General features: G+C 38.6%; 1 protein-coding gene across 1 annotated transcript in view; it reads right to left on the bottom strand.

Annotated features, from left to right (window-relative positions):
• Positions 1-22,341, bottom strand: part of LOC124164506 (tyrosine-protein kinase Abl) — a 291,144-nt gene that overhangs the window by 7,078 nt on the left and 261,725 nt on the right. The window contains exons 3-15 of the mRNA XM_046541848.1: positions 11,827-11,906; positions 11,613-11,739; positions 9,316-9,614; positions 8,898-9,039; positions 8,381-8,511; positions 8,168-8,252; positions 7,796-7,973; positions 6,551-6,722; positions 5,324-5,436; positions 3,540-3,682; positions 3,269-3,397; positions 2,516-2,642; positions 437-531 (exon numbers count right to left, since the gene is read on the bottom strand). Coding sequence (XP_046397804.1) covers positions 437-531; positions 2,516-2,642; positions 3,269-3,397; positions 3,540-3,682; positions 5,324-5,436; positions 6,551-6,722; positions 7,796-7,973; positions 8,168-8,252; positions 8,381-8,511; positions 8,898-9,039; positions 9,316-9,614; positions 11,613-11,739; positions 11,827-11,906 — 1,821 coding nt within the window. The remainder of the gene's footprint in view (positions 1-436; positions 532-2,515; positions 2,643-3,268; positions 3,398-3,539; positions 3,683-5,323; positions 5,437-6,550; positions 6,723-7,795; positions 7,974-8,167; positions 8,253-8,380; positions 8,512-8,897; positions 9,040-9,315; positions 9,615-11,612; positions 11,740-11,826; positions 11,907-22,341) is intronic.

The raw sequence follows: 22,341 nt of genomic DNA, 5'->3' as shown, positions 1-22,341 counted from the left end.
ATGCAATATTTGAATATTTTCGACCAGCCACTTCCATTAAACAGAACACATTCACTGATAAAAAGCCACAAATGCACAATTTGTATTTAAAGCAAATGTATTACCATTGCGATAGTTTCATGAGACTGCATGCATGACAAAGGGACACAAAAATAATTTCCAACCTCTCTCAGATCACATTTCTCTTTATGAAGCTGAGCTCCTCTTGCAATTAATTAGAGACACCAAGGAAACAATTCCAATCAAGCACACTTGGAACTGGGTATTTAGCCATACCTGACTGACGCTTAATTCAAGCATTTTATAAGCACAGAGACAAAAAAAGACCATCAATACAATAAAGTTTTAGTACGCAGCAGCACAGCAATATACTGAAGAGAAAATGCTCATAAGAGAGAGGAAAGAAAAAAGATACCTTCAAATATCTTATCAATACCATTTAAGTCTGTTGCATCTTCTTGGGCTTCGTTGGTTAGGATTTCCTGGTCAGCATAGGTACTATCCCGGAAGGAACTGCAAGAAGAAAGCAGACTACAAAAGTTCAGTCAGCAAGCATATTCTTAGAGCAGTTGGCGCAGTTTGCAATCACAATTTAATTAAAAAAATTACCCTAATTTTATTAAGGTACACCTACATAAACTAATAATCTAAGACAAAAGATGACGTAATATGAATGACAAAAACAATTCTCTAAACAGTTAATCCTGAAGTTCACTCACTCCATTATTGCAAAATTTAAATGTACCACGTCTACAGACTTCTCCACAGCAATAACTTGGTTAATGATGCATGTTCTAAAAACAACAACATATACTATACTTTGCTTCCTTTTTTGAATACTTCACTTGATTGTCACTATTTCCTTCACAGAATTTTCAATAGAAGTAACATTATTAACGGTTTTACTGTCTTTAAGCCACGGATTAACTTGTTTATACAACAGGTTACTCTTCAATCATGTCTCTTCCTTCGGGTAAAAAATTATTACCATATTTTAACAAATCTAACATATCACTCTAGTTACCACCTTCCTGATCTTAAAACTTGCCATCTCAATCAAAATCCAACCACAAACATAGTTTCTAATATTTTAATAAAATGTAATTGAACATTTTATAATATTTTTAGTATTTTTATCGGGAACTTAAAATACGGAAATCAGTCCAATCAATTTTTTCCATTATTTCATTCCAACAAAAACCTTTTAATCCACGTTTTCTTATTAATAGAGAGTTATTAAACTGTTAAATAGTTTTCTACAAAATAATCCTCCTGTGTGCTCAAGATGAATCAATTTTGCACACTCGAACATGGAGGCTATCACCAAATGCAATTTGAGGTATGTAGGTATGGATACGTGGGTAGCAATGGGAGAGGGTGTGACGAATTGACATTCAATCGTTGGTGCTCAACTGTAGTACTAATGCAGATTCAAATTATTCCATACCATCTTACATGTTATTACAAAAAATTATCATATTATAAAGATTCTTTATAGAATTTCATACTTTGAATACTCTTCTGTAAAATTACCACTCAAATTTCTTACAGCAACATAAGACTGTCATTCAAGAAATGAGTTTAAACATCTTATTTAGAAGTAAAATTATTATACTTTTCTGATCAGATGGAATTCCCAGTTTTTAACACTATTCTATGACTAAAAATCTTCTGTCATTCATTTTGTAGTTCATCTGTATGAAATACATCTGATTTTGGTTTTGGTTGGCATTCATTAATATTTTGGCTTAGATAGCCCTTGCATTGCATTACTATGCCTTACTATTATCATTATTATTATTAGCCACGTTCGTGAAAAGTTTTTGTCATTCATCTGATATCAACCTTTACCTTATGCATTTCATACAGCACCCACAACAGATAAAAAATGCATCATTATCTCTGATAGGTAAGTAACGTACCAATGAAGGGTAAATCTGAACACTAAAATGGATCATACAAACATGTTCAGAAAATTAACCAGAAATTAATAAAAATACATAACAATGTTATTTAAAACAAATGGAATCATGAGAATAGGAAATCGCAAAATAACTTCTATCCAGTGGGGTAGTGAGGGGGGAAGTCCTGGGAGTCCCAACCCCCCCAAATATAAAAACACAATAACTTTGCATCATAAAAGAAAGCAAAACAATGAAAAATCATGGATTTACAAAAGATGTCTTTAAAACATGGAAGTTTTTTCAAATATGAAATGTGTTAAAATTAGTTTAAAACCCTCTAATTAGTACCCTGATTTTTAAAACATTTCCCTTTGGTTTTAGACCCCCCCGCACAAAATTCCTGGATTCTATCCATTATCATAAATGTGGCTCCAATAATGTGGCTTTTTAAAAATCTTCTTCGAAGCAGCATTGCCAACTTTCACCTCTTTATTTATCAAAAGGTCATTATTCAACATATTAAAGAGACAAACTTTTTAAAATCCTTGACATATTTTCCAGGACATTTACTATGAAATAATTTTAATTAAATAAGAGAAGGAAAGACTTGCCTGGTGCGCTTAGGAGGAGCTGGTGCTTGCTTGCCTTTCCTGTTAGTCGGTCTTCTCAGTTGAACTAGATTTCCTTTATTAGCTGAAACAGGCCCCGTGAATGTTGACAATTTGCTCACAGCTCCATCTAAAATGATAACAAAAATGTCCTTAAAAAAACGATCCATGAATTAAATGTATAAATCATTCCAAGAATAAAAATTAGTCTCACGCCTTCTGATATCTTTAATTCTCTCTGAGAAAATTTTAGTGAGGCCAATTCATAAGATTCGTATAAACATTTCTACTTGCAAAGAAGAATTTCTACAGCCCAGAAAAACTTTTATCTTTAAATACCTATATTTCAATTTCATGAAATGAATGAGACCAAGTAAAATAACCAAGCCATGGAATACAATGTACATTAAGATTTAAACCATGTATTAAAAATACAACTAGGTTCCATGTGAATGAATTAATATAATAAATACATCATAAATTAATTGCCACAAGCTACAATACATACTGAATCTATTCCCAATCATCCACCACAAAAGACTTCAAAAGCCTCAGTGCCATCAACTCATGCATAAGAAATGTCTACTATGAATTTGTTATATCCCATCCATAATATCGAATGCCAAAATAACAGAAATTAAAGATTTTTGATTTTCCTTCAAATGGTATTTTCTCATCAATATTCGTGAAAATCTATAACAGCTTAAAATGAACATCTATTTGACAAGTTATCCATTATAAATAGAATGAACTTACCATTGACAACACCTGTTGATGCCATCTGTTCAGACATAACAACTAATCCATGGATGTTACCCGTGCTTCCCCCGTGGGGTTTCTTGTAAGAAAGCTGAGGGGTGCCCCCTTGCAGTTGCTTTTCCACCTCTGCAAAAATAGAGTATCAAGTATTAAATAACAGATGAAAAGTGAAATACAAGGCTTTAAAAATTAATTATGTCCTAATCAAAATAAATTTTCCACTAAGACCTTGAAAGGATATTTTCCTTCATTGCCAACACAATCTTACCTTCCGTAATACTGGATTCCTGGAACATATTTTCAAGAGCATGATGAATTTCCTGAAAGGTTGGCCGGTCAGTTGGATTCCACTGCCAGCACTGACGCATCAGCTCATAAATTTTTGGTGGACAGCCAGGAGGTATTTCCATTCTGAAAATTTCATAAATGCTTATTAGTACAGATTTTCCTTAATGACATTCATACGTTATAATACAATGCAATTAAAAGGGAAAATAGACTTCATTAGACTCATTAAAAGACAACCTAAAGCTCCAAAATGCAAAAGCACACATATTTCAGCATAATTGTTTGATATAATGGTAAAACAAGCTCTTTTACACAACCATGAATGAACAAGGCACTCCATTATGCACATATAAGCCATTTTTTTATCAAGGCTATACAATTAGGCATTAAAAGATGATTATTCAATGATAACTCTACAACACAAGAAGTTAAAAGGTTGCCAATAAAAGGAAAGTGTGTACCATGAAGAACAACTGAATTATGCATTATGTATTATTATGTACGCAATTATGCATTGTTGATAGTAATTATTGAAAGTGATGTAGGGATTTTTTAATGGTTTTAATTTTTTCAAGCATTTTAATGATCAGAATCCTTCCTTAGACATTTTTCTTTAAGCAATTTTCTATTTTTATAACCAATTTTCTACTTCTATAACTGACACCTAGGATTAAACTCAGGAATTAGTGAGGAATAAAAAGCCAAACTGTGACCGAAGAAAACTGGAAAAAGAGGGTAAAAATTATGAGCAAGGCATATAGTGAAATAATTTTGAATAGGCTTCCATGATTGAATTGCAAATATCTAAAACTGCTAAAAAAGATGACTTTGTATCAGCTGATGTACATGGAAGAATTCATATCTTAATATTGATTGTTAAACCAAGTGATATGAATAGTTAAGTTCATTGGACAACACACTACATAGGAGATCCATACAAGGGGAATGGAAAGATCTTGGTCATACAATACAATTACACGTCTTAAGGACAAGTATTTTACAAAACAGCACAGCAGAATTGAACATACATATTTAAATAAATAAAAGATCGTAGCACTTTTCCACAAAATTTTTTACTGCGTACAACGCGTTTCGGCTCACTGAGCCATCATCTGGTACAAACTTCCACCAATTGAAGCCTGAATCTGTTGAACTTATTCGGTATGAACATACATACATGGCATAACTTTTAATAAAATACAAATGGTCTGTCACATACCAGATATAATAGAAGAATATTTGCCAAGCATTATATATTAGAAAAATAATCAGCAAAAAAAGGTAGGTATAAGTTGGGGAGATAAAAGGGCAACCCAGCCATTTATGTAGATGCAACTACATATAACCAAATATGTGCTACAACAAAGATAATCACTTTACAAGAGACAAATTCAAAGAGGCAATGGATTGAATTGTATTGCTCAATGAGAAAAGATTTGAGGACATGGGAAATTATGGAGCAGTTTTTGAAGGTATGTAACAAGGAGTGTGAAAGCGAAGGATCAAGAGATGTAAAGTATAATTCTGTATTTGTCACCTAAGATTCAACGTTTAGAAGATATATTTAACTTAGATATGCAAAGAGTTAAATTGACTTGAATCTTAATTGACAAAGAAAATTATCAATAGTAGAAAAGCCTACCCTTACTAATTCTTAAACTGTGCATTGGTACAACCCAATACAACTACTCTTTCCTTATCATATTGAAGATAATTCCTCAAGCATTTCTCCTCCATACCATTTTTTAATTCTTTCACACTCACCTGTAACCCTTTTCTAACATGTGGTACACATCTGTCAGGTCCACCCCAGGATAGGGAGACATTCCATAAGTGGCTATTTCCCAGAGAAGAATACCAAAGGCCCAGACATCAGACTGAAAAAAGGAAATTAAAAAAGATGGTAATGCTAGAAAAATATATGCGACCTCCTCAAAACCAATTGAAGATTTTAATGCATTTTTAATATCAATTAGTATACTCATTACCAGCTAAATTTATCAGAACTGAGTGCAGGGTTGGATTTCAAGAAGGTTGAGGGAATGGGATTACACAAGGATAGACACGATGAATACCCAGGGGGTTAGGACGGGGGAGTGGAAGATTCGAGTAAGGAGAATCTCGTTCTGTCATTGATGTGACACGAGCTTCCACTAGGGAGACCTGGAAGTTACTATTAATCTCGATTTCAGTATAAACATCAGCATGGAAACTGTTGCTGCATTAAATGCATTCATATTGATGGTAGAGCTTCGTTCAAAGTTTGACAATTCTCAGAATAAAACGAGGAATTCAATTCAATGTCTGCAATCTGCGTGCAAGCAACAATTATCAATATAGCTATTTCATACAGACAAAGCAGGATTGACAATGAACCAATGCTGCTGGTAGGGCTATACACCCCGAAAGCCATATCCCTTCTATATATAACACTAAGCCATATCCCTACATTATAATCCTTAAATTAATAAAATTCATTAACAATATTGTATACTCCCCACATTTACATAATTTATTCCCTGCATAGAAGAAAGAACAGATCAGGGTAATTAATGTAGTCTCACTAAGCCTCTCCGACTAGCACCTATTGTCCTCATGACATGATTTGTGTATCTGACACCTCATCAAGGGTTCCATATTTTTTAAAATCCTGTATCTCCTTCCAATGCATGTATCTACTTCCATTTCTACTACCTGAATTAAATAATTAAGTAAATAAAATATTTAGCATTATCTGTAGCCTAATCAGCATCCTTCTTTATGCAGTTCCAAATGAAGCTGGATTATGATTGTTAGACTAGAATTACTAACTCAATCAGGTTCTCAGATCCTCCTCATTTAAATATAGTAGAGGCTACACTAAAAAAAACAAGAATTAACTCCTTTTTAGTATGAAAATAATCACTCCATATAAACCCTGTACTTGAAATGAGCTTAACTCAGCCTAAGTTTTGACACCATTTCTTGACTATATGAAGAAGACAAAGGTACCTTTGTTGAAAATTTGTTGTAAGCCAATCCTTCAGGTGCTGTCCATTTAATAGGAAACTTAGCCCCAGCATGTGCAGTATAAGTATCATCACGCATTAATCTTGCCAGTCCAAAGTCTGCAACTTTCACCAAGTGATTTTCTCCTACAAGGCAGTTTCTAGCAGCAAGATCTCTGTAGAAAGACCACAAGAACTAGGTAAACAAAGATATATAAATTAAGATTCAAAATGAAGTCACATTTCATGAGAAAAAATTAATTAACACAGCAATGCTTTCAGAAATGGTGAATTTTCGTAGGAATTGCCAAAATCTATAATATGGCTTAAATTCTTTGCTCAAGAACTTTCGTTCATTCATAAATACTTTTTTACATGCAATACAGAATAAAAAAATAGTTTCACCAACACAGCATTTCAAGAAAAACGGTTAAAATGATCTCTAAGGATGAGGCATAATATATATCTACTAAAATAAAGAATCAACTAACAATCTTCATTATCTAACATTGCTCTTAAAAGAGTGAAAGTTAAGACTAAATGCATCATTAAGTTCATCATCATTTAATCATCATCAAGTTAATCATACCTGAGTTAGTAATATTCTCAATTTGTCCTAACACATTACTTAAACATGGCATACATAGTGAGGGGTCAGCGGTGAGCCAATGGCACACTCAATCTAGATATTTTAAGTGATTCATTGATGATCTGGATCACTCCCACAAATGACACAATCTTTTCGTCTGTTCGCAACCAAAGTTGATATTCAGTCATTCACGCCCTAAGTCAGTGGTCGGTCATTTGTGATCCAAGATGTGGTTGATCATTTGAATTTGAAGTGATTGTCTGTTTTCCCAACTATTAAGCTATCAACCTAAAATTACACCATAAGATGACATAAGAATATAATGACCTTTTTTTCATTTATATTCTTCAGAAGGCCTTAGACTCTGATAATTTGCCTCTTTGAGTAATACAGGTAGTGAATAACATCGGTCGACATAGACATAGGTTGAGATTAATTTCGATCATTATTGACACAGATAGAGAGAGATGGGCAATCAACCAATCACGATTGACTCACCCAAGATTTTGTGTGAATTGCGATCAATATCACTGAAATGACGACTAGGCCAATGACTAGCCTAAGTCAAGAATGACAGCCATAATCAAGGTGTTCCAATTACACTAAATTTCCATAGCATAATAATGAAACATTAAAATATAGTTAAAACAATGAAAATACCTGTGGATAAAATTTCTGCTCTCCAAGTAACTCATTCCACTGGCAATTTGGGTAGCTATGTACATAAGAACAACAGCATTAATCTGCTCCTTGCTTCCATTTCGTAGATAATCTAGCAGATTACCTTTACTCATAAATTCCGTTATGATGTAAAATGGAGGTTCACGAGTGCAAACACCTACAAGATAACAATAAAAAATAACTTTATAATTAAAATCACCCATTCTTCACATGAGCCAATGGAAAACAAATGCAAATCTAAAAGACACATGATCACAAAATATGAAAAAATACACAGAAATACATAACTCCAATAATCAAACAAAAACTCAGTTCAAACTGGCATAAAAGATAGGAAATAGGTATATTTACCTAAGAGTTGGACTAAATTAGGATGCTTCATTTCTTTCATTATAGCAGCTTCCTCCAAGAAATCTTTCAAAGCCATTGTATCTTCCTACAAAAAGATAAAACCATTGGTTACTTTAACCTACATTCATGGGTAGTTTGCATGGAACTAATGGTTGATAACCTCAACTAGGAAGATCACAAGACTTTGCTACCTCAAATTCATTGATTTCTTACCTTCAGAGTTTTGACAGCTACTGTCATATTATACCTCTTCCAGACAGCTTCATAAACATCACCATATTGGCCACCTCCCAGCTTATGTTTCATCACAATATCAGTCCGGTTGATTTCCCATTCATCTGGCTCTGCAATGGTAATACATCATTTTAACCAAGTAAAAATAAAATTGTCTCTATACTCATGGCTCGATAAACTTTCCCCTCTGGTATGAGATGAGGGATGAGGTTTTGTGAATATTTACCTAACCACAGGTATCTAACAAAGACAAAGCGTGCCATTCAGAATATGAATTGATCATCAATGAAAAGTAACTAGCACAGGAGATAAAGTTTAAAAACTCTAGACAATTTCCTTGATAGACATTTTAATTCATTTTTAGACCTAGCATGAGGAATAAGGTTTTTCTTACACATTTCTCAGGGAATATTACATAGTTAAAGAACAGATGATAACATTCTATGAATACCGATAGTAATCTTCACTTCTATAATGGTACAACATGATAACTCACCAGGACTAAGAGCAAAAACAGTTGGCTTATTGTGCTTAGGTGCAGGATAAAGTAGTTGAGTGATGAGACCATCAGAATGCATGGAATGATGATGAACCAGTTCAGCCAAGGTATTAAATTTGCTTTCAGCAGTAACATAAACCTAAAGAAAGTGAAATGAATGACCATTGAATATAATTTAGGCAAATACGAACATATGTCATCAGTGATAGGCTAAAATATATATAAAACTCTCGTGTACAAGCATATAACTTAAGACCTTAGAGTGTTTTAAAGCTATTATTGATCATCTTAATTTCAACGAACAATTTGAATACCCAAATATTCCAAGAAATTGGATTAAAAAATAACAAAAAAATCTCTAATATCCCAATCAAAAATCGAACAAAAGAAGTTGAATTTTTATCGAACCACTTACTTTTCCATCGGGATCTTCATTAATACGATAGTGATAAACTCTTCCTTCATATCTCAAAGATATACTGCGCTGCCCAGGGGAACTTTCTGATTCACGAACAAGGAAGCTCCCATTGATTCCTGAAGACAGCAGATACTCGGCAGCATTTCGCGAAATAGGACCATGGTACCATGAATGCTTCTCTAATGAGTTCACTGGAGTGACGTAATTGGATGGCACCCAGCCAACTTGGCCAGAACCTGAATGTGCTTCACACCACTCTCCACTCTTGTTGTAACTTAAGATACGGACTTGTTCTCCTGTTCAGGAAAAAAAATCAAATTAGTAACACGTATTTAAATCAAATGCTTACAATTATACCCCACTGTCACAACTACCCGGATCAAGTTCAAATACTACAAGAGCAAATGAAAAAATAGAATAAATTAAATGCCTTTGAAACCTATTTCACAAAACAGTATGCTACTGTACAATAAGTATTCAGCTTAAAAATATAGTGAGAAAACCATGATAGCACAGAGGATAATAGAACAAAATCACAGAGATCACAGGAGCAGAGAAGCATTTTTAAAATTCTGACCAAATCTTATGGCCTTCAAATGGAATTATTAATTAAGGGATAGGTTTCATCCATCCTTTGAAATTTAGACTTTGACCAAGCATAAGGGTATTTATAAAAACCATAGAATGAACACATATATTTTTAAAATAAAAAAATATTACGATTTCATTTAAAACTGATGTCATAAATAGGTAGACTCTATGTAATTATAGAAAAATTGTATAAGGAAAAAAAGAGCACTGGCTAAAGAAACAACAATATGGCAACATTATTAACAAGAGGAAAGAATGCATAACAAGAACATTGTGCAACATAAAAAAGACTGCAAAATAGTTTGACATGGAGATGGACTTGGGAGGAAGGACAATGAAGATGGATACTGTAAGATGGACTAGGAAGAAGGACGATGAAAATTGGTTCAGACTCTTCAATTATGGGTTTACAGGAGTTAAGAAAAGAATACATGGACAAGGGAGGGCTTTAGCCAGAAGGATTTCTGGTGGGATTTTTTCAGAGAAGGGGAACATTTTGGGAAGGATCCACTTGGAGGGGGTACTTTAAGGACAGTATCTCCCAAATACTTCATGCAGGTTTAAAGTTTCAATGATTCCCATGAGCCGATCTAACTGAGTAGACTACAATTAGTAACAAATGCTTCCCGACCATTCAATACCCTTTCATTAATAGTTAAGATGAAATATGGGATTTTGCTCATTTACTGATCTGATACCATTATCATTTCTCATTGCCATATTTGTGACCAAGCAGAAACATAAGCGAGGCTTCTTTACCGTCAATAGATTAGCATATAATAAGCCATCTTCATTTCTTTTAAAATGCCATAATTTTATTGAATATCAAACAGAAATATAGAGTAAAACTTTTCCTTTATTTTCATGCGAGTCAAGAACATCAAATTGACCTCTATCTTTCCTCCTGAAATGATTTGATTCATGCCAACCTCAGGAAAATAATTCTCCAAATAAAATATTTTCATTACTTCACACCAAATACTTGTGCGCCAACTGAATGTATTACATACAATTATTTTAAGGGAGTTATATGTCATTGAATTTGATGTTACGCTAATTTAGTTATTAAGTTAATGTTCTAGTCAATAGTGCAAAGGTCCTCCAAATCATTTACAAATGAATCTTAGATACAAATATACTTCTCTTCGAAATCACCATAATTACTATATTAACAATTATTGAGGTATAAAATAGTTTTTTTTGACAATAAAGTTTACTACTACAAACCAAACCTGGCTTCAGCATCCATGGTCCATCCATCCAGCATCCATCACCTTAAAGGTCTTTCATAGTTTAGTGACCTACGTCTGACGTCCAATGATCTTGATGATGATATATAGGCGATAAAACCTGTTTCAGTGTAAATTACAAAGCTAGTGTTGACTGAAATAAAGTTCACTCTTCATTGAGAATTTCTGTAAATTCTATGAAGTTAAACAAGTGTTGACAACTTATTTTAGTTATTACTGAAATGCATATCTAAAGGCAATAATCTCTGCACTTATCTTACATTCATCTTATGTGTCACTACTATCATAATATGGGTGACTACTATCATGATGAGGCTGCGGTACACCTCAAATTTTGGGGGAACCTGAGCATCCAAGTACTCCAAGACTCCATATGGTAAAATTCATAACGCTAGGTCGGATTTGCATTGAAATGCTGGGATCAAAGGGAGGGGATGCAAAAATCACACTGACCCTTCTTGAGGCTCAGCTGATTCTCCCCGCCAGCCTGGAAGTCGTAGAGTGCCACGAAGAGCTGCGGGTCGTCGTCCTCCTGCTGCGCCAGGAGGTTCTCCTTGGACGTCCACCGGTTGGCGGCACTCTCAAGGGGAAGCAGGGGCGTGCCGGGCACTCCACCCGAACCACCCCCGGCTGCCCCCGACCCGGAAGACCCTCCGCCGCCCCCGGCCACCACGCCCCCCTCCCCACCCGCCGTGCCATCCTGGATGTCTGGAATGTGCGGCAGAGGACGACTCTGCAGCAGGGCCTCTGCAATAAAACAAGAAAATTCCAAGCGTCAAAACGAGATGCTACATCACAGAAAAATGAGATGATGATTTCTCAGAGAAGGGGTACATTTGCAGCACAAATCCTTTAACAGCAGAGAACTGATTCCGTAACTAAAGTTTAAGAATTGGTTGTAATTAGAAAATGTAAAATGGGACATATTTTTCCATCCATCACCACGTACCCATTTCCAACCTATAATAGCAATTTACGGCGGTCATCTGTAAACCAGAATCGTCTAATACAATTCAGAAAGATGTGGAAATCCTTACAGGTACATTTTAAAGGCGAATATTTTATAATAATACAGGCTAATGTTTTAGAAGAACGAATTAAAAATGGAAAATTAAATGGAAAAAACAGAAAAGAGGGATTGGCACACCACCGGTGGATATGCCTTGAAAAAAATCAGTGAGGAAAAAAGGGACAGGGAAGAGAAAACAGGAAGAGACGAAATGCACGCAATATAAATGTTAAACCATACATAAATATAAAAACACGGAGTTCTTCCTAAATAAAAGTAAAACGGGAACCATTCTGTGTACGAAACACGCAATGAGTGATGACCAAGAGGAGACCCGATGACAAAAAGAATGAATAACGAGCGGCGACGGGAGAAATTCTCCAGACATTCTCCAGCCCTACCCACACTCTCCGGGCGCAATCTTTCGTGGTCGAGGGCAATGTATTATTCATTTGTTTAGGAAAAGGGAAATGAAAAACGCGACGGCGAGGAGAGCGAGAAAGAGCCGGCAAATGGATAAGAAAACAAACTCGAGAGGCATAAAGGGGGGAGAGTGGGGATAAAAATGAGACACGCTATGCTGGACGCGACATGGAAAGGAGATAATACCAAGGGGGTGGGGAGACTGGAGAGGGGACAATTCGCCCCCACCCCCATTTTCCAGCGCACGCATTTATTGACGCAGAAACGCCAATAATGGAAAATGGGAGTGAAATGCGTGGAAAGGGGTGGATGGAAAAAGAAGAGTGAGGGGTGGGTGTTGCCTAACATCTGTTGGTGCTTCGTAGGGTGATGCGGAGGGGGTGAGGTAAGACACGGGGGGACAGTGCCTGCAAACCACGAATAATTTCGAATCCTGACAAAAAAATGAGGGGAGGAATATTTAGTCTATCCTGAAGAGCGGAGGCCGCGGACTACAGCGTCGAAGCCTCTCGGATAGAAGTACCGACCACTTAGCGTCACCGACACCACCAAAAACGCGCTGGCAATCAGCTGTGTATGCATTTGAAATCCTGACATATCCAGGGCATAACAAGTCTTTTTATTTCGTCCCCATCCCAGACCTGCACATTTACCCGCCCTTGGTGCCCAAGTGTCACGAGAGAAAATAATCTCCCTCCGGTAACAAGAAGGAGATCAAAACAAATGTGGAACGAGGTTTAAAGAAAATATCTAAAAATCTAGTTAATACGTTCTAAAATAGAAAATTTGGGTTATTTAGGCCGTTCGGGGGGTAACTTTTGTATTTTATAAAAATGTTTCCTTTTATTTCCAAACGAGGGCTGGGATGGGGTCGAAATCGCTGCGTCATCATTGTTAAAGATTGATTGTTAGAGTACTGGCTTCAGCTAAAACCTATTCTCCTGAGGATAGAAGGAAATGATTTCCACTTTCCCCCGTAAACCTCCGGATGGTATTTGAAGAGAAAATGAGGTAAGACACAGGGGGACAGTTTGCGCTATCCAAATACAGTCAGCCCCTGAAAGATCAATTAGCCGGGTGAAGTGATGAAGAGAGTTAACAAATACATGGCGCAAGCTAACCAGCCAACTGACTTACGCAAGCAGTAATGACTGCATTCAAGCCGAAATAATTACACGACGTACCACAAAAGTCTTCAATTAAACAAAATCTAGCATCAAAAAAAGAGACATACATTCACAACGGAAATAAAGAGTAAAAAATATCCGCTTTTCGACGCTATAATTTATGGGTTCACATAAGCTTTGTAGTAAGGGACACTTTCAGAACACCTACTCATACCACAAATTCAACTATGTCTCTTAACTATTCCAAAACTCCCTAGAAGATAGAAAAGTAAATTCAAAAAGCATTGAAGAGATTAAATACCTGAATGAGCGATACAAACATCCGTAAAACTTCAACACATGGCTTAACGTCAAAATCCTTGCGACGATTCAGTCAAACGATGAAGACAGCACCGCATCTGTCACTGTCATAAATGATGGCAGTGGTGATGCGCTTAACGCCGACAATATGGCAATTTGCTGAGCAAATGTCGTAACGACACTAGGGTTCCCGCTTTACGACATCCTTAAAAGCGAAGGGTATATGCCCAACCCTCGCATCGCGGTCTCCATGGGCGAGGAAATCTGCTTTCAGTGGAGAGCCACATAGCCCGTAAAAAGGCTACCGTGGCAACCGATATTGAACGAGATGGAGCAGACAAACCATCATCAGGCACTTGGGTAACATAAAAAGGACCGAAGGATGGTTGAAAGACAACCCTCGAGCGAAAGTTCAAAATGCAATCAGGGTAGATCCTAATGGCAGGGAGACCAGGGAAAGGCCGATTCATCATCATCATGGGAGTTATTCCGTCATCATTAGGATCTACCAATTGCACTACCCAGCAGCACCCTCCCAAACCAATGATTCTCGGCACAACCCTATCAATACGCTATCCTTACCATAACGATCTTCATTCTCTAACCTCTCATCACATCAAGTTACCTTTCTCAGATAATTCGAAAATAATATTATGCACCAACCCCAAACGAATACCCATAGAAAACTATTGAATTAAGACAAAAATTTGTGGATAAACGATATTTGAAATAACACTGCTGGCATTCCTGTGAATTTCGGTATCGAAAATTATGGCTCCGCAAAATTACCTCCCAAACAAGGCTCCCAAATGCATCCGAAAGAGATGAATCTCACCCAGACTCTTTCACGGGGGGAGGTAACATGTGTGGCGGGACCCGACGCAGACTCCCATTAGGCAGAGGGTCTGAGGTGAGGGAGGACCATTGTGGAGGGGAGCGAGCGAGGGGCATAGGGAGACAGCGAACCCAATCAAGCGGAGACTGCTTCCCTCTCTAAGACACGACCGGAGTCTGTTGCACTGGCACTATGGCGAAAAGTGTAAGTAGTCCTCAGCCAGCTATGCAGGAGGAGAACTTAAAGGTTTAGATGGGAACCCATTGATGGATGGCTCACAGCTGATGGGGAGACAGTTGGAAAAGCCAGAAAGAAGATATTTACGTCTGATCATCCGAGTAAACTATCCCAAACGTTAATTTTAACTGGAAATCAATACTAATTTCTTCCACGTACACTGCGACTCAGTAAACGTACGAGAGAATAATACGGCGAGTGTTGACAGAAAGGAAAACACACCATGAACGATTACGCATGGATGTAATCAATCATACTTCTAAGAATTATTGTGATGTTATCATGAACAAAAATACAGAAAACCAAACTAATTTTTGGGTGTTGATGGAGACTTTTGCGGGGTGGTGCAGCATGCGTAGCAAGGTTTTCGGGTCGACCTCCGCGTCGTTTCATCTTCATGACGACAGTTTCGCCGGCGTTGCAGCTAGCGTCTTCAGGTGCGAAGTATTTGATGCAGGTTTTTGCCCGTCTTATATAGGCCTTGGTTTGGGCTAGGTGCGTTCTGATTGGTCCGTTTGGGTAAGTCTCTCTTCCAGCTTCCAGAAATTCTTCGTATCTGAAGACGCTAGCTGCAACGCCGGCGAAACTGTCGTCATGAGGATGAAACGACGCGGAGGTCAACCCGAAAACCTTGCTACACATAAGTTTTGGGTGTAAAAGATGGTTACAAAAGGAATTCAAAGCATTAGGATATTACAGGCTGCCAATCACAGGGAGCGTGCACAAATACGCGAACGCCTCTTCATAAGTTTGATTATTTCGAAGTCCTTTCCAGGCATAAAATATATTAATAGAAGCTTAAAGATCTTCGTAAATAACGACTTTATGGACACATTTCCATCATGCATTCAATTTTTATCAGTAATTTGTGTTGGTCTCCAGGCGTGTGTTTGTAATTTGTGTTGGATGAAAAAAATAATTAATTTAAGTTTGAAGACCACAAAAAATTACTGCGCCGAGATATTGTTTTTATTAAATGACAAACGACGTCAGTTTGGCTCAGACGATGGATCTCGGAACGTTAACGTATGCAATATTTATTTTAGTTTCGTAATTTAATATTTAAGTAATATTACAAACAACCTGAATAAATGTCCATAACGTACCCACCACATAATTAGCAATACAGCACTTTGATTCACAACCTCACGTTCAAATATGCGAAATTATAATGAAGGACCGTCCACGCGTGCAAAGCGTATCACACCTCCAACGGTCTCTCCCAATATTCCGACCCACAGATGTCGACTCAAGTAATGTTCCACAACTTAAGACCAGCACCAAAGTTCGACTAGGCGAGCAACGGAAATTCGAAACTTATGAAAAGTAGTGGAGGGGTAAATTAACATACAATCATGACTAACGGCGCGCTCGGAGATTACAATGAAAGGAAGCCATGTGAATGGAATAGGGAGTTTTCAGCCACTCCAAGAGTTTCATTCTTCAAGGAGAATGACACGGGTCCCTTCGTCTCACTAAACGCGAAGTTAGGGCTCACAGCGAAGGAAGGAAGGACTCGCGCCTGCAACCCTACATCTACGCACGTCCATAATACACGAATGGGATAATATACCCTTGACTACTATACGCTTTCCTTCCAAATCTCTGGCCAAGGATTCATGGATGAAATACCAAGTATTGCTACAAAAAACAATACAAGTGTCAAATTCCATCAGCTTCTGCCTCATGAAGCGCCATTAACCGCGCTTGAATCCCTTGTAAGTTAATTTTCAAGTAGTATTCTGGAGTAAATCAAAACATTCATCTGCTTACCTACCAGTGTCGCCAAACTATATGACTTTAGGCATGCTAAAAATAGAGGAATACTGGTGGACCTTTATGTTTTCCAATGAAAGCTAAGAAATAAAATTCCCTTAAAATTTATGCATAGGTCGGCGATGAAAAAAATATCCAATTAATTCTCTGAGAGTTATGAGCAAACGAGAGATGCAACGGAAATAATGAAATAAAACTTTGTAAGGTTCGCTATTATTTAATTATGAGCACGACCCGGGTTTCGTAACTTGGTGACATCGTCCGGTGACTGATCTTACATGCATCTTACGGGTTAATGTTCAATTTATGTCACAATATAAATACACAATACTGGAGAAATCCAGTATTTTGTTATGAAGTAGTTACGTCAGATAACTTGTAACAGCAATCATCTAGATAAAGTGTAATAATAAAAATAACTGGCAACGATAAGCAAAGAAAATGAAGCAAACCAAGATGCATAAAAATATATTTAGTAATGGAGATATCAGCATGACTAGGATACATGGAGCGGGTGAGATGGGCAGCAAGTACAGAATGCTCGAATTGATCATTTCGCAGAGAACCGATGCAAGTTTTTAAACTCCACAACATCACAGTTTGCCATTAATGCAATGCAGCTTATGAATTCATAAGTTTTAGTCACAAAGTAGATAATATTAGACGGTTGCCCATGCAGATAAACATTCCTTTCAGCAAGAAAAGGGTGTAGGGGAGACCAAGGACCATCCCCTTTTTTTTTACCACGCGAGACGTTGGTCTAGAAGGAACAAGAGAGAGACAGTAGCGGACCGACTGCACCTAATCGCCGCCGGGGCGGGATCTCCCCGCACTATTCAATCGGACGACTGGCGCATGCGAGTCCCGCGGGAAGAGCGGCGCAGACGGCGGGGGAGGGGCAGTGGCGTGTTCGGACCCCGACGGCAATTGCCACCGGGGGAAGGGGACCTTATATGCACGTGGGAGGGAGTTTTATATGAGAAACGCAGACTCGCCCAATTCGGCGAGCCAACCATCATCACTTTCGTCAGTACCATAAAATTCTAACACCAGGATAAGCCAACACGATACGAACGGAAGTATTATTTTTTCAATAGCCTATTTCAAACGGAAGACCTAGGGGAGCTATAGTTTTAGAACCGTTATGAAGGTTAGATCAATGATTTCGAATAGCTCTCCTCACGAAATGCAGTTTTCACCGGGTATGCATGAGCTGATTAGTAAATAAAAGGAAATTCCACATCTCTGATGCTCAACCATACCTCCCCACAAATATAAAATAATTTTCCAAGTTACAAGGTCACCTCCTTTTTCCCCACACTATAAACTTAAACTTCGCCATTGCAAAATTCCTAATTTTTCTTCTTCATAGGTACCTATCACATTAAATTTTCACAAAGACATAGCCCCTCCATTTCACCGCTCGACTAAAACACCATGTTCTATTGCTCCAAGCATCATCATCAACTCATGCATGCATTCACTGAACTTCCCATTCCCTTTCTCGAAAACATAATTCCTTGAGAGTTTCGATTTTGCTCCAATAGTCAAGCTTTCAAAACATATCCTAATTACTGGACACCTATTCCACAAGAAAAGATTCAATGCTGAAGCCGTGTGACGTATACCACTTAATTCCATAAACCTCGATAACAAGTGAAATATGATTTGATGCTTTCTCGGCGAATGATGTGGGTGAACTCTTCTCGGGATTCCCATCAAGTTAATTTATCCATTATGGCCAATGTTTCAAGCTCCGACTCGGGGCTCATCCTAAGGGCTAAATGTTGTTGGCCAATATGGAAAAATTAATCCGGTGGGAATCCCAAGAAGAGATTACCCTCGATAACTAGTGTTTATTTCCAGGGATAATCGCATACTTTTCTAAATAAATACGAAGTTTAAAGATCCCTGTAGGCCGTATTTTTTAAGGGAATTTACGGTAACATAAAGAAATATTCATACCAAAAAGAGATGTGGAAGTTTCGACAAAGAGTTACCCTCATTACGAAATATCCGTTCACAACACCGACATTTCAGACCACACCCCAAAACGCATCAATCGTTAATGGTTACATAAACCTCAAATGAACCCAGACCCACGACACGTAATGCCAGCTGTTCAACAACCTTGCAGATCCGACTGCACCCGATCACTTTCTCCCGCACCCTCTAGATACCCCGCGTCGAAAAGTCCGCCGTCGGCCGGCGCCGACGCCATGCGCACCAACCCCCGCCTCCCGCCACACAAAAACCCTACGTCGCCGTCGTCGGGAGAAACTTACGCTACGCCACCGTCGCCCCCCAGACCCCACCGCCCCTCCGACACTCTTTCGGCACTACTCCATCGATCGGCACCCGGCCTCCGCCCCCGACAACTGCGCCCGTGTTGCCAGATATCCGACCCGAGGCAATACACACACACGCCCGCCAGCCTTCACTCGCCCCTCGCTTCACTCGTCAGAAGTGCACGAGATCCAGTATTGTCACGCGGATGGAGGAGGAGGAGGAAGCAACAGAAATAAGAGGCGTATGATGGAGAGAAGGCCGTGAGATGGAACGGGTGGCCTCGCTCCAGGAAAGGGGGCGGCCTCCAGAGAGAAGGGTGCATGCACTTCCTCTCCTCGTCGGAAATGGGAAAAAGAGCGGGAAAGAAACGAAATCGACGCACGTCGTGAGAGACAACTAACACGATCCATTTGACTCAAAGTTCACGCGATGGCGCTAGTCTTAAACTTGAGGACAACTTTACAACATTTGAACTTTCTCGCAAGCATGTTGACATTGATGAGCGGTGCTGGAAAGTTAAATTTATCGAATCACGGGCAATCCTTGAGAGGTTGCACACCCCCCACTCAATCGGCCGTACTTTGCCACTTTTGGTGACGCCAACTTCCTTTTAAACTTATGCTACCACATTGAAAATTTAAGAATGTAAAGAAAACCGCTATCAATATTCGCTGGTTTCTTAAACCTAAAAAAAAAAATCATCTGATAAAATTTTGAGCTAAAATTTGAAATACTGATTAATATTGACCAGCGTCTAGTTTACACCGCCTAAAAATTCAAGATGATAGCATGAGTTTTAAGCAAGTAATCTGTAGAAATACGTCACAAAAATACCGATCGAGCGGGAGGTATAGCCTCTCTAAGCTAATAAAGCTGACGAGATGGAGAGAAATCGGATGAATTAATTTCCATATAATTGAAGGTACGCGGGGAGTTGAGTTTTGAAAAGGGGGTTGGGAGAGGAGACCAGTCGTAAGCAGTACTTAGTAAAATACTCAATGTAAAACAATCTTAACCGGAATAATTCTTTAATAATAATAACGTGACTGTTAGAAACCGCGAATTACATGACTATAGGCGCAAAAATTACTCTTAAAATAATGGGACATAATTGTAAACGCAACGAGAATTGAACTCTAATTTTTGTTCAAGGATTTAAGGCCTTTTTTACGACTAAGTCATCGTCAACAAGAACGCATCTTGCAGGCATCTCCTCACGCCTAATTCACGCACAAAAACTGCAAGCTACTCCGACGCAAAAGCCAGGACTGAAATACTTGTGGCACACGGCGTACAGTGGGGTTGGTTCACCCACACTGGAACTCGGCCTGAGGGACACGAGCGCAGAAGAGGGTGGTGGCACGAAAGAGAGGGCTTTTGCACACACCATTGAGTGAGGAAGCACAGTAGTACGTACTGCAACCCGACCCCTTCCCGAAGGGTGTGAGATGAAAGTAAGGCGGGGGTGAAGGGGGGTGCTCACCGCCACCTCGGACGGAAGAAGAGAGGGTTGAAGGGAGTAGAGAAGAGGGGGAGTGGAGGCACGTGAGAGAGAGAGAGACGCATAACCCACATTTTTTCACTCGGGACTGCTCAGTGGATCAGAGCGCGACAGCGAGCGGTGACTCGAGGGCGTGGAAGCAGCTGTTCGCCGAGGAGCCGACGAGTGAATATTCACGCGAGGGGAGGGGGGGCGGACGTGAAATTTTAAAAAGGAGGATGAATAAACTATAGCACACACCCACATACGACAATGCAATGCGCGCGGCATAGTCAACGGAGTGTGAAAAAGTTCGATTTTACAGACCCGAAAGAGTTTTAAATGGAACTAATCGCTACACGCCAATAATAGTCCAAACTTTCAAAACCAAACACTACGAGTGGCTGCAAAAAGTTTACCTTCCGTTGAAAAAAAATTTGAGTTCCATCTCGAAATGTCATTCTCCAATTTCATTTCCAACATATATGCGGAGGACTGAGTGCATAGAAGATAATACGTCCCGAGGTATCGTAATCCCAAAAAATAATCATGAATGTTCGTTCGTTAGTTTTTCCAAAATTTTTATTCGCGAGCTCATTCCAAAGTTACCAGGAGGAGAGCTCGCGTCAGACGCCGGCTATGTAAAATTGTCTGTACACCGGCTTCAAGACTATCTTTAACACTAGCGAAGTCGCTGAACATTTACTCACCTACATACATATATATACTCTAGCATAGAAGCGAGTCTTACTGCTTAAATGTGGACAAATTTACCGAAAACGAAACCCTTAATAAATTTTAATATGTAACCTTTCCGTCTATGACCTAATATGAACGTAAATATAAACTAATCATCTAAATATACAAAACGAAGTCAAGGGCAACGCCAGGAGACGAGAGGAGCCTGGTATCAAGAACGAGATTAAATTATACGATTCAAATTTTCTTCCTATGATCTTCACCTCGGGTGCTCCCATTTGAAAGGAATGCATACCCGATCTCGATACACGAATTTCCCCGTATTTTACAAAAAATATATGAATCATGCCACGAAATTTGGAGAGAATTTTTATCTCAGCACAGAAATAATCGAGGCCATGGGCATAGGTGACAACGCCAGACGAAAGAACAACTTTTCAAACTATTAACATGACTGTTTCCAAAAGTAAAAATAATAATATACATCACGGAAAAAAATCCACGTAAGAGACTGAGTCCTACGAAAAACAGAGAACAAAAAAAATACCCAGACGTGACACTGCAGAGCGCAAGGACAGAGAGAGAGAAGCGGGGAGACAGAGGCAGAGGTGAGGACAAGGGGGGAAAGGGTGGTGGGGTCACGGCTCAGGAGTCCACTGCGTCGCCAACTAGCGGGAAACATAATCGCAATGAAGAATCGGGGAATGCAATCCCGAGCAGACGCATTAGAGAGGAAAGGGTCTGGCGAAAGGAGACGAACAAAGAGGGAAACATCAAGATGCAGGGATGGATAGAGCATAGAGTTATTAAAGCACAGTTACAGGAACGGCACAAATGAGGTATGATAATTTTCCCGCAATGAGCATGGCATACACATCTGTTTAGCACTTGGTGTCACAGAAATAACAATGTTTTCTTGATTGATATACACTAAATAAACGCGAATTTGTATATTTCGTCAATAGTAGAGCATAAGTGTAATATAAGGTTCTGCAATAACTAAGCTG

Source organism: Ischnura elegans, chromosome 1, assembly GCF_921293095.1.
Source record: "Ischnura elegans chromosome 1, ioIscEleg1.1, whole genome shotgun sequence".
NCBI classification, from domain to species: domain Eukaryota; kingdom Metazoa; phylum Arthropoda; class Insecta; order Odonata; family Coenagrionidae; genus Ischnura; species Ischnura elegans.
Note: the sequence above shows the minus strand (reverse complement) of the source record. Positions and strands in the feature narration are given on the sequence as shown.